A 13347-nucleotide genomic window follows, 5' to 3' on the forward strand; every position below is an offset into this window, starting at 1 on the left:
AACAGCTTGTGTTTGTGTGTGTGTGTGAGTTTAATTTCTGTTAATAAGTAAAGTCAACATAAGCAAGTAGAAATGGCTAATATCACAGGCACTGGATAGTAAAGGAAGAAAAATGTTAATATGTAATAAATTTGTGTTGTGACAATATAGTAATGCTGCCTACATACAATTTTTAAAGTATATAATATATTAAAATTTTACCCTTGGTGTAGGGCTAAAGACCCAAAGTCATTGCTTTCTGTACAGTATCAATTAAGTAATGATGCTTCATTAGGAGAATTCTGAGTTTTATGTTACCAGTAACTGCTTCTCTTTTGCTTATAGGTAGTCCTTTTTTCCCATATTAGATTTTCCAGCAGTTTATGATCCCAGAATGCTTTCTTCCCTCAAAGTGTTGGAACTTATTTACACAGATGAATGTCTCTGATCTTTGCTACTTTAATATTTCTAAGTCTTTCCCAAACTTACATGTGCAGGGTACCGAGTTTTATCGCACTGCTATTGCCATTGCCCATTACTCTCTTAAACCTTAGATTTCACAAGTTAATGTCAGAAGACATCCGTATGTTGTGATTATTGCTGGTAGAGCGTTGATCACTTTTTTATGAAGCACCTATCATTGTGGTTAATTTCATGTCCATAATTCTAATCTCTGAGGACGTTACCTTGGGAGTCAGTGATGACACTCACTGACAAAACAGTCTTTGTCCCACCACTTCCAACAGTATATTAAGTGGTATAAGAGGACTTTTTTGGGGGCGGATGGAGGGGGGGACTCAGTTTTGTATTTCGCATTACTTATGAATTTTAGCACATGGCACAGAATTTTGTAGAAAAATAGTGTTGCTGAGGTGCTTTATTGAAGAAATTCCTCTTACAGCATTGAGTCTTTCCTGAACTTAGTATCCCAGAGAACACTGTTTTGCTTATGCCATGAACAAAGTCCTCTCTGCCTAGATAAGCTTGGGAAAGGTTTAACTCTTTTTTTGCGTAGTCATAATGTACTTTGCTTATTAAAATCCCTAGGGCCCCCTTGAATTTTCCCATTTCTTGGAAGTTTGCCTACAGGATTATCTCTTGTTACCGTGTGGCGTGGCACAGCATTTTCCTATATCCTGGTTTGGGAAATTCCTGTCTGACTTTTGTTTGTTTTAACGTTTTGGAATTTTTTTCTTTAGCATGATGAATGTTTTCACCTCTTCTGCATACTTAGGAAGTTTGCCGCATAATCATTCTACTTCAGTAACGCGAACCTCTCTGGTTCTTTCCATTTTGTTGTCATCCTCTGATCTCTTTAAAAAAGAAGAAGTTAATAATGTACCATTGCCATCTATTCATATTTCTTAAGAAAGTTGGCAAAATGACTTTTTCAAGAACTGCTTAAAAATTTTAATCACTGTTTGTGAAGTTTCAGTGAGTCAGAGATTTATCCACACGTCTCTGCCCAAATTAATGGTGAATACTTTCCTTGACAGCAGAACTTACTGATTACTGGCAGAACATTTCAATGAAATGTTTATATTTTGCATATGTGTAGTATTTTATAGATACCAACAGAGACACAGCCCTGTCTTTAGGGCGTAGCTGTTAGAATGACCAAAACCTTTGGAGCCTGGGGGCTTCCTCCACTCACTGTCAGTGTCAGTACACTAAACTAGTTTTCATGCAAATTCTTCCATAAACTGATGTCTTCTGGGGATGGAAGCTTGTGGTAGAGGATATTTTAATGATCTTTAAATTTAGTTGGCATGCTTACTGTCATTTAAGGTAAAGGTTTTCCTGATCACAATATGGTAATTTCAGATGCTTTTAACTGCTGTGTTTTGTTCTGTTGGTCACATGTTTTCAGTATATTTGAATTGAAGACAAATATACAAATATACTTGAGTCGAGGATAAAATATGTTTAGTACACTTTTTTGCAAAGCTCCTCAAGGAAAGTAATACAAGATCCCTGAAGTCTCTGCAGTGGATTTGTGATTAGGTGTCTTGCTGGAAGGTTAGGACTCAAACTTTAAGTCCTCAGAAAGAATTTGTTTAAATCTTCATAATTTTTTTAAGGTTTTAATGACAACTCATTTGGATTTTTCACTTTAATTTCTGTGGTATATAGCTGTACAAGAAAATATTTCTAATTGTTTCCCCCCTAGGCAATGATTGCCTTTTAAATATGGCAATATAAGTAGTTTCATAGGGTTTTGCTTTTTGTTGTTGGTTTTACAGACATTGCAGAAACCCTTCACTTTCTCCTGTGTGGTGCCTCCAATGGAAGTTGTCAGGAACAGATTGATCTTGTTCCACGAAGTCCTCAAGAACTGTATGAACTGACATCTCTGATCTGGTAAAGATTGGGCCAGTAATAACTGTGGTTTATATGAGGGTATTTTACTTTAGAAACCTGGTATTTACTGACAGCTCAGGAAGCTACTTACTAAAATAATTGCACCTTTCGTTTTCAGTGAACTTATGCCATGTTTACCAAAAGAAGGCATTTTTGCAGTTGATACCATGCTGAAGAAGGGAAATGCACAGAACACAGATGGTGCGATATGGCAGTGGCGTGATGACCGGGGCCTTTGGCATCCCTATAACAGGATTGACAGCCGGATCATTGAGGTAGTAGTTTCATCGTACCGTTTAAATATGTCTTATTTTGGTGGAGAGTGGGTGTAGGGCTGGAGTGGGGAGGTGGACTTGTGTACTTAAATGTGCTCAATGTTGAATTAACTCAAGATTTTCTCATTTTGTCTCCTGAGAACAAGGTCCTCATTTCTGTTCAGGTCAGAAAACATGGTGTTCTAGTCCTGCTTCTGCTGCTCACTACCTGATTGACTTGGAGCAAGTAATTTAAGATCTTTGTTCCATAGTTTCCTCATTTCTGAAAGGAAACATGAGAGGGAGTTAGGCTACGTGTTTCTAAAAGTCCCTTCTATCTCCTATCCAGAAGAAATCTCTCAAAAGCAAAGATTACATACAAGTAGCTGCTTCTCAGTATTTTTAAAGAGCAAAAATATGGAAACAATCTAAATATATAGCTTTAGATGAATGATTAAGTAAATTGTGAAATATACATAGGTTTGTATATAATCCAGACCGTAATGGGATAGATTTTAATGACTTAAAATACAATATGCTATAAATGAAAACAAAATGTTCAAAAAAATTATGTGACTGACTCTTGGGAAATCTGCAAAAGAAAAGAAGAATAATGGCAAAGGAAAGAAGCACACTAAAATATTTCGTGATTTTTCTGTGAAGGTTTTTATGTGTGATTTTATTCTTTTTTCCATATTTCTTCATATTAAGTTTGCACAGAAATGTTTCAAAAATTTCTCAGGTTAGGAAAATATTTGCCCTAGTTTAGGAAGTGTTGGGTCACTGCATTATCTGAGATGTCAAGCATCATTTACTAATGTTTTCATATATAAGTTACTTTAAGTATTAATATAATTTCTAATTTCAACCTGTGTTATTAGAATTTTTTAGGACATGACACTTAAATAGCCTTTTTTTTCTTTAAGGTCCTTTCCCCTAGTTAGTTTCTAAAAATGAGTTTGTGAAAAACATGTTACAAGATTGGAAGATCTTATGAAAATATCTAAATTCAGAGCTAGCTGTTATGTTATGAGGAAGTTAAAGGCGACTGGTCTTCGTGCATTGTTAGCCTTAGTTTATAAGTAGGTCGTGGTCTCTAACGCTGAGCATTCTTCTTTTTAGCATTTTCCCGATGATGGTATTTTCACTGTTAGTTAACTGTCTTATATTTCCTAAGAGTCCTGTCTTCCATTCAACCAAGGAATTCCATAAGAATGAATATTTTATCACTTCTTTAGGCTGTCTAAAATCAAGCAAACAGTGTTAATCATATTATCTCATTTGAGATACATACTTTGTAATACTTGCCACCCCTGGGGACTACTTTCTTTAGTTCCAGTTGTGTCCCTTTCAATCTTAGGGCATCATTTAAATGTAAAGTCTTTTTTGTTTCCTAAGGATAATTTTATAGGATCATTTTGTTTAAAGGAGGATTTTGAAGGGCTGCTAGGAATCCATGCTGTAAATAACATTTTAACCTAAGAATTAGATACTAAGATTTATGGATAACAATTTTTTTTCTGTCAGCAATGTCTTCAAGGCCTTTTTAACACAAATAGTGTCGTCTTCATGTCAGTGATTCTACATGACTGGATCCTTCATCAGGATTTTACCTGTATTTGTCTCAGGGGACCTGAAAGGTCCTGTAATATATATTTGTGTTTAATTAAAAACGGTTTGTTGAGTGAATGAGTTTTGTCACATCCACACTATTAAAACTTGTATATTCAGTTACTTCATCATCTAAAACCTGATGAAACAAATATGTAAGTTAGCATTTATTGAGGGTTCCCACTGTGTCTTAAGTTGATAAATTTCTCCATGTTTATATTCAAGGTTTCTCTCTCTTTGCTCTCAGGCAGCCCATCAGGTCGGTGAGGATGAGATAAGCTTGTCCACTCTGGGACGAGTTTATACTATTGATTTTAATTCTATGCAGCAAATCAATGAGGACACGGGAACAGCACGTGCCATTCAGAGAAAACCTAACCCCTTAGCCAATACTAACAGTAGTAAGTATCTTTTGAGTTAAAAGTAGTACTGTATTGTCTGTGAGTAGTATTTGCAATAACAGATAATTGTTTTATGGAGTGTTGTTATTAAACTTAAGACAGTTGCATAGTAGTAATTAATTTTTTGTTGTTGCTTTAATTGGCAAATGAGCCAATATTAACTGGCATCTTCCCCAAGATTTTCCTACTTCTGTGATTTGCAGTGTCCTGGACTCTAGTCAGAATTGTCCTGTGCATCCCTTTCCCCACCACCGCCTTCCAGTGTTATTGAGATATAATTGACACACAGCACTGTGTAAGTTTAAGGTGTACAACATAATGGCTTGACTTACGTCATGAAATGATTATCACATAAGTTGAGTGAACATCCAGTTTCTCATAGATAGAAATTAAAGAAATAGAAAAAAAAATTTTGTGTGTGGTAAGAAACTCTTAACGTTCATATATAACATCAGCAGTGTTAACTACATTTGTCATGTACGTTACATCCCTAGTACTAATTTACCTTACAACTGGAAAAGCTTATACCTTTTGACTGCATTCATCCAGTCCACCCCCCGTCGCCCCCCCCCCACCTCCGCCCCAGTAACCACAAATCAGATCTCTTTGAGTTTGGTTTTGAAGTATAATGAACTTACAACACTATGTTAGCTCCTGTTACACAACATAGTGATTCAGTACTTCTATACATTTCAAATGATCGCCATGATAAGTCTACTTACTATATGTCACCAAAGGTGGTATATACAACAGTAAGTGACTGTATTCCCCATGCTGTACATTTCTTACTCGTGCCTCCTTTATTCTGCACCTGGAAGTTTGTTCCCCTTAATCTCCCTCACTTACGTCTTTTCTCCCCTCACCCCCTCCCCTTTGGCAACCGCCAGTTTGCTCCCTGCAGCCCATGCAGTTTTTTAAATCCGATCCTTTTATCCCTGTTTTACCTTTGGATCCACTCACACCCCATCATATTAGTTCTTTCCAACCTTTTATTTTATACTTTCCCACCAAAATTCTCTTAATTAATGAAGAATAGGTGATTGTGATTTTCTTTTTTCTTTTCAGGTTTCTGTCATTTGTTCCTTTCCTGAGGGATTTAGTTCATTGCTTTTGCAGGTCTAGGCTAGCGTGCAAGGGTCAGCATACTGTTTCTGAAAAGGACCAGATAGTAAATATTTTAACCTTTGCAGGCCATGCAGTCTCTGTATTCAGCACTGCTCTTGTAGCTGCCAAACAGCCATATACAATATGTAAACAAATATATGTGGTTGTGTTCCGATAAAATTTATTTACAAAAATAGGTGGTGGGTGGATTGGGCCTTTGGACCATACTTTGCCAACCCCTGTTCTAGCGCTTTTCATCTGTTACCTTTCCCCTGCACCTTATTCCCTCTAATCAAAGTGACAGGTCATCTTGTTTTTCCAGTTTCTTGCTACATACTCACTGTCCAGTTTTTCAGCTCTGTTTATTTCTTACTAGTGGTTTAACTGGCTAATACTGAAACATCTCCAATATTTTGTGGAACATATATTAGTAAAAGTAAGAGATCCAGTGTAGTGGTGACTCGTGCTTTTCAGCTGGCCAGAATGGCCGGTGGTTTTGTAGCTGGCTAAAATTTGTCTTAATGCCATTTATAGACCTCAGTTGATTGCATTAGATAAGTTAATTTGCTTTATAACCAAAAAGTTTTTGTAGCATTCCAGATAATTACATCAGCTTGAATGCTTTATGTTATTTACTTTATTGTGTTTCTGAAGTCTGTAGCTTTAGGATTATACTTTTTTTATTACAGGTGGATATTCAGAGTTAAAGAAGGATGATGCTCGAGCACAGCTTATGAAAGAGGATCCGGAACTGGCTAAGTCTTTTATTAAGACATTATTTGGTGTTCTTTATGAAGTGTATAGTTCCTCAGCAGGACCTGCGGTCAGACATAAGTGCCTTAGAGCAATTCTTAGGATAATTTATTTCGCGGATGCCGAACTTCTAAAGGATGTCCTGAAAAATCATGCTGTTTCAAGGTGTGTTCATGAAAGTGGTGAAAACGCTTTAGAAATCCAAGTCTCTGCAAGTAACTTCAGAAATCTTTAAAGAAATAGTACAGAAAAAATATGCACAAAACAGTTTATTTGGAATATTTTGAGCCCTTCGTTGTCTTTCTGTATTCACAAACACCTTTGATAAAGAATAAATTAAATGCAGAAGTTGAGCATTTAAGAAAAATTCTTGTTCTGGTGGATTGGTTTGACACTTAAAATATTTTGCTCTCAAATTTAAAGTAGGATGGCCAGCAGTAATTATCAAATTCAGACAAATGTTTTATATACAAATGCTTTCTTTTTTTAGTCATATTGCTTCCATGCTATCAAGCCAAGACCTGAAGATAGTAGTTGGAGCACTTCAGATGGCAGAGATCTTAATGCAGAAGTTACCTGATATTTTTAGTGTTTATTTCAGAAGAGAAGGTAATGCCGTTCATGATAGTTAATTCATGGTTAATCTTTTAGTCTAAACATTATTTCAGTAGAAGTATAGTTATACTCTATAGAAAAAAAATTAAACTGTTATTTTTATGTAAGATGTTTGCATGCTTACAGCTTTAATACATATAGAGCATCTTTTATAAATCTTTTGTTATAGATTGTGTGAGATTCACTGTCTGTTGATGAACACTTAGTAAGTTTCAATGATTTGAGTGTTTATGGCCCAGAAGCAATCATTGACTTTTCTTTTTATGCTGATAACATATAGTTGCCCATAAAAATTTTTTGAAAAAGTCAGAGGTCACTTTCCCAAGGAATCCTGTTAGTAGATCAGAACAGCTGTAAAAGGGATTATTTTTTTACTTCACTATCTAGATAATGGAATATTTCAAGGCTTGGAATAATCTTCAGAATGCAATTGGTGTGTCCTCTAATTTGAGGAATTTCAATGTCGAAATCAGCCTAGGGGACATGATACTTTTCCATTCTTTTCTTGAAGACCTCAAAGATGAAACTGTATCACTCATTTGGGTGTTTTATTCTTTTTAAACCTGCCAAGATAACAAAAGTTCCTTCTCGTCAACAGAAATCTCTTTATGGGTCTTTTTGGTCTATTAGGTTACTTTGGTCTTGTGAGGATGCAGAAAATGATGGTGTTTTCCCCTCACGTAACACTTTATCTTCAGTCTTAGAAACAATTCTGGTTCTTTATGCATATGATCTGTTTTCCATTCTTTTGATCACCTTTTCTTATGCTGGATTCATCTCTCTTTACATCTTGAGAATGTAACAGACATGTTAGTGTAATAGTATGGAATCAAATGGGAAGAAGTTTTCGCTGTTTCTTATTAGCTCTGTTCAAATAGCAGTGAGTTTTCAAAAAAAATCCAGCACTACACATTTATGTGAAATAGAAGGCAAACTCTCTCCATTTCCCAGAGATAATAACTATGGTTAACAAATCAGGTTTTCTATGCTCACATAAATGCCTGGTATGTACTCTTATTTTTAGCCTTAGATTATCTTGTATTTTGCATTCTGTATTTTGGTTTTGGTTTTCTGTTTTTGTTGTTGTTTGCTTTTAGTTGCTTTCTGATTTGGAAGCATAACAGAATCGGTCTTTTTTCTCAATGATTTTTTTAAAAACTTTGGTAGAATCAACTATGCCGTCAGGTTGAATTTCCCGCCCCCAAATATTTATATAGCATTTACATTATGAAGTTTATGGAGGAATGTAGATTGGTTCTACCCCTTTGCATCTGGCTTGTCTCACTGTTCTTTCAGGTTCCACTTAAATGTCACTTACTCCTAAAGATCTAGCCTGCCTTCTAGATTGTTACATCTCCCGATTGTATGCTCCAACAGCACTGTATTTTCTTTTTCATAAGCAGTTCACTCTTTATTTGTAGTTTCTTGTTAAATGTATCTTTCTCATTAGTTAATAAGTGCCCTGAATCCATTTTTCTTAGCCATGGCCATATCCTTAGTCCCTAGCACACAGTCTGGCATATGATTGCTGCAAATAATACTTATGGAACGAATGCCTGAAGTTTGAATTCATTCAGACTTTTTTTTTTAATAAAAAGAATCTGATGGAAAGCTCTGAACTCTTCCCCAGAAAAATGTGATTGTGTGAACATGCACTCACCTACATTCAGACACACAGATTTGCATATAGTTTTACACACCGATATTCAGACACACACCTTTATATTCCCCCCTCCTCTCATGTACATCTTGCCACAATCCAACCCCAAATATAAACCCTGCCTTATAAGTTACTGTTCATTTCTCCTCATACACCTCCAAGGATGTGAAAATCACCATCCTTCAATAGCTGGTGTTCTCTTTTTTTGGCAGTAGTGTTACTGTGATCTTATCTCATTGTAGTATTTGAAGTTAATGACTGTAGGTCTTTTTCTTCCTTCTGGCTATCAAGCCACAGGTGCACTGCATTTCTGTAATTGCTTATTGTTTTTATAAAGGGTATTTTATTTCCAGTAGGAATTTACATGTGACCCCATTACGTATCCTACATTCGGGTTTTGAGTATTGGCAGACAGTATAAATATCTTTTCTTTAATTTTGAATTTGCCTACTACTTTTCTTTGGAGTCAAGTTGAAGACTCTGGCACCTAAAGTTATTTTCCTATTTGCCGGGTACTTTTTATTCATTCCTTGTGAATCCGTGTTAGCATTTAGGGATCTTATAATGGTGGGGAGGTGGTCCTGATTAACACATACTCTCTTTAATCTCTGCTCTGTAAAGGTGTAATGCATCAAGTAAAACACTTAGCAGAATCGGAATCATTGTTGACAAGTCCACCAAAGGCATGTACGAATGGGTCAGGATCCTTGGGGTCCACGACGTCTGTCAGCAGCGGAACAGCCACGGCTGCCACTAACGCCTCAGCTGACTTGGGATCCCCCAGCTTGCAGCACAGCAGAGATGATTCCTTAGACCTGAGCCCTCAAGGGTAAGTCAGAGTTTTGCAGCGATTTTTGTGCTCTTTGCCTTTAACTCTGCCCTGGTACCTGAGACTCACACAGGGAAGTAAATGGTAAAATATTATGGAGAGTGTACGTTTTCTATTTTTCCATGTATATTGTGTTAGATATTTAATGGGAATGGGAAGAAACCTGTTGTATTGAGCCATGTTTAGGAACCACAAGAGATACATGGTGTTTCCATACAAGGGAACTAAGGCTCAGAGAAGCTAAGTGACTGGTATAGTGTCATGTACTTATTTTACAGATGCGGGATTTGAGCTCTCATTTCTGATTTCATAATCTTGCGATTATTTACTATATTGCAGCATACATACCAGCTTTAAGAAATCCAGATATTTAATATAGTGAAAAATATTAAAAATCGGAATTTTTAGACTGTAAAGGAAAGAAGATCCCGATTTCCCATTTATCTTTAACTGGCATATGGGAACTTTTGCTGTTAATAAAGGCAAATGAGAGTTCTAAGTTCTCTGCTTCCACCTCTTTTTTAATTCCTTTGTTGTACTGTGCTGCTGAGAACATTACCAAACCCTCGTGTTGGTTTTCATTTTGTTGTGTTGAAACAAGTCACACTCTAAAAGCGTTTTTGTTTCTTTGATGTAAGCTGAAAAGTAGATCTTGGTTAAAACATTATACTTAATAAGTGGGGTCCAAACATTTAATCTTACAAGCTGCAAGGTAGCATTGTCCTGTGAAGCTAGCCCACTCCGAACCCCAGCTGCTTTTGGTGCCCCTTGGTGGCAGTTGTCCAGCCTGGTTTAAGAATGAATTTGGCAGTTCTGTGACTTCTGGCACAGCCACTGTTAATTTTAGGAAGCTGCTGGGTTTAAGTGGTACCATGTAGTGGGCACAGTCCAAGGAGTTTGAGAATGCCAGAGACCCTCCACCTTCACTGTTTTCAAGTTGGATTATCTTGCCATTTTCCCTCCCAGCCTTGCCTGCCTCTCTACTTCCTCCCGAGCCCCGCTCCCTCCCCCAGCTGCTGCAGTAACCTTAAGTCATTGCAGATGTTACAGAAAAATCCGATCTGACTTTTTTGGCCAGCCCAATACTATATTATAGCACAGGCACTTGGTAAAATATGATGCAGCTCAGACAAATGCCGTATTTCTGAGCTACATACGTAAAATATATGAAACAAATATGCAATGCAAGAACCTATATGATTATAGGTTCTGACAGTTGATACTCTTAAAGAAAGAGGAAAGGACCTTTTTCTTAAAATACTTTCAGAGTTTTAAGTGATTCCTTTCTCTTCTAATATGGTTTTAAATGAAAAGTTTATATAAATTCGTAAAGGTGGAATTGTTTAAGTTTATTCCTTGAAAGTTCACCTGTCCTGATCGTCAGGTATATTGATCACACTATTAAGTGTTTTCAGGAGACATGTCAGATGTTGGAAGACTTTAAATATTTTTTTCAAACTTTTTCTTACTTGGGTCATAGACCAACTGAACTAGAACTTTTTTTCTTCTTCCCCACTTTATGTAGCTTTGTTATTTGAAGGATGATATTTTAAACTATTTCTAGTGGTGTTAAAGATAGTGAAAATAGTACGCAAAGGCTACATACGTTCTGCTTCATATATTCTAATTCAAAATAGGCTACTCAGACTATCACTTGCCACATTTGTTTACAGATAATTTTGAATTTTTTAAAAAAGTACTTATAAATGCATTCATTTAGGATGTTATTGCCATTACACACCATGAAATTCCTTTGGGTAATATTGGAAAGTATTTTGATAATATTAACACTCAATGCTATGTATATTTTACTTATTGTCATTTAGGTTAGGGAAGAAATAAGGTACCCAAATTTAACATATTCTTTTTCTAGTTTATGCATTGCATATTTGTTTCCTGTGCTTTATGTATGTACTGCATTTAATATTGGAGTTTAACACAGGATTAATGAGATATTCTATTTGGTTTTCTTTTTTTAAATTAATTTCTTTATTTCTTTATATTTGGTAGCATTGGGTCTTCGTTGCTGTGCGCCGGCTTTCTCTAGTTGCGGCGAGCGGGGGCTACTCTTCAGTGTGGCACGTGGGCTTCTCGTTGCGGTGGCTTCTCTTGTTGCAGAGCTCGGGCTCTAGGCGCGCGGGCTTCAGCAGTTGTGGCTCACGGGCTTAGTTGCTCCACGGCATGTGGGATCTTCCTGGACTAGGGCTCAAACCCGTGTCCCCTGCATTGGCAGGTGGATTCTTAACCACTGCACCACCAGGGAAGTCCCTGGTTTTCTTTTTAGTAGTTCAGTATAGTCAAATAGCTAGCTATTTTCTGAACTAATCATTTTCTGTGTCTTGTACACTTCTAGAACATTGGTGCAGAGTTGGCATTAAATAATCACTAAATGAAAAATACCCTGTTATAACAATATTCTGCCATTTTAGCTTGCTTTTAAATGAGTGATGAGACTAAATCATGGTAAGTGCTAAACTTATCCCATGTTTTCCCATGTGACAGTCGATTAAGTGATGTTCTAAAGAGAAAACGACTGCCAAAACGAGGATCAAGAAGGCCAAAGTATTCACCTCCAAGAGATGATGACAAAGTAGACAATCAAGGTAATTTTTGTGATGAAACTATGAGGCAGTAAAGGGAAAGGTGGTAGCAGTTAAGGATACATACTTCATTAAAATTGCTGATAGCTTTGAAGCATGCCTGAGTTTCCTGAATTCCCAGTGTTGTTAGTTCTTTTAGCTAATTTATTAAGAGTGGGAATCTTAAATTTCAGTTGGTTTTCATCGATTGCACTGAAATGATTTAATCATCATTCTCTTTTCATAGCTAAAAGCCCCACCACTACTCAGTCACCTAAATCTTCTTTCCTGGCAAGCTTGAATCCAAAAACGTGGGGAAGGTTAAGCGCACAGTCTCACAGCAACAACATTGAACCGGCCCGAGCTGCGGGAGTTAGTGGTCTTGCCAGGGCCGCCTCAAAGGACACCATATCCAATAACAGGTAAGGTGGGGGGTTCTGTGTCACCTCTGTTCTCAGGTCAGAAAAACTTCACATTTTTCGGTCAGCATATTTATTATATGGAGATGAAACATGGACACAGATCTTTAATTTATGCTCAGAGGTGGTGGCATAGCTCAAGGATGGAGCCGATTCTCAATTCTTGAACCCTGTGTCTGGCTTTGTCCTGCATTCCAGTCTCACATTTTAAAATTCCTTTCAACATGTCTACTTGGGAGTTGTGTATGTTCAGAGCCAAACAAATAGGTTTCCCATTGAACCTGTCCCGTAGTTCTGTTCTAGAAAAAGAAAGCGGACGTATTTTTTGTACACATACGTGCGCGCTCTTTTATGATAACCCTCCTCTACCCTTTACAATGGAAGGTAAGGCTCTTAGAGCAGAGCCCTTTTTTAGAAACTTAGAATTCTGTCAGCTCAACGATTTCACACCAGTTTATGGCATTAAAAAATTATTTCTTTAAAATCCTATGGATTGTTTTGTCTTTTGGCTCTGGGTGTAACATACCAGCAAGGAGTGCTGCTTCTGCAAATAAGACATTTAAAAAAATCAAATTCCATTGGGAAAACAAGGAAGTTCTTTTTGTTTGGTTGATTGCTTTGGTTGGTTGGTGGTTCTGAACTTAAGTTAATAAAAATAATTAAGCAAATAGATTTCTGAAGCCATCAGAATTTGTAATTTAAACAGCGAGGTCTCAGCTGTCATAGCTAATTGTGCACCTAATAGGTGGATGTTTCTTTTCTATAGTTCTTTACTTCAGCTC

The 13347-nt window shown here is 36.7% G+C and overlaps 1 protein-coding gene across 17 annotated transcripts in view; it reads left to right on the top strand.

Moving 5' to 3' along the window:
* Positions 1–13347, top strand: part of TRIP12 (thyroid hormone receptor interactor 12) — a 150631-nt gene that overhangs the window by 104558 nt on the left and 32726 nt on the right. For 7 of the 17 annotated variants that reach the window (XM_073807168.1, XM_033859590.2, XM_073807173.1 and 4 more), the window contains 8 exons: positions 2223–2340; positions 2459–2618; positions 4453–4606; positions 6400–6628; positions 6954–7072; positions 9360–9567; positions 12070–12170; positions 12394–12568. In XM_073807168.1, coding sequence (XP_073663269.1) covers positions 2223–2340; positions 2459–2618; positions 4453–4606; positions 6400–6628; positions 6954–7072; positions 9360–9567; positions 12070–12170; positions 12394–12568 — 1264 coding nt within the window. The remainder of the gene's footprint in view (positions 1–2222; positions 2341–2458; positions 2619–4452; positions 4607–6399; positions 6629–6953; positions 7073–9359; positions 9568–12069; positions 12171–12393; positions 12569–13347) is intronic. The other 10 variants (XM_033859592.2, XM_033859597.2, XM_033859606.2 and 7 more) reach the window with 3 other exon arrangements.

Source organism: Tursiops truncatus, chromosome 7 (assembly GCF_011762595.2).
Source record: "Tursiops truncatus isolate mTurTru1 chromosome 7, mTurTru1.mat.Y, whole genome shotgun sequence".
Classification (NCBI taxonomy): Eukaryota; Metazoa; Chordata; class Mammalia; order Artiodactyla; family Delphinidae; genus Tursiops; species Tursiops truncatus.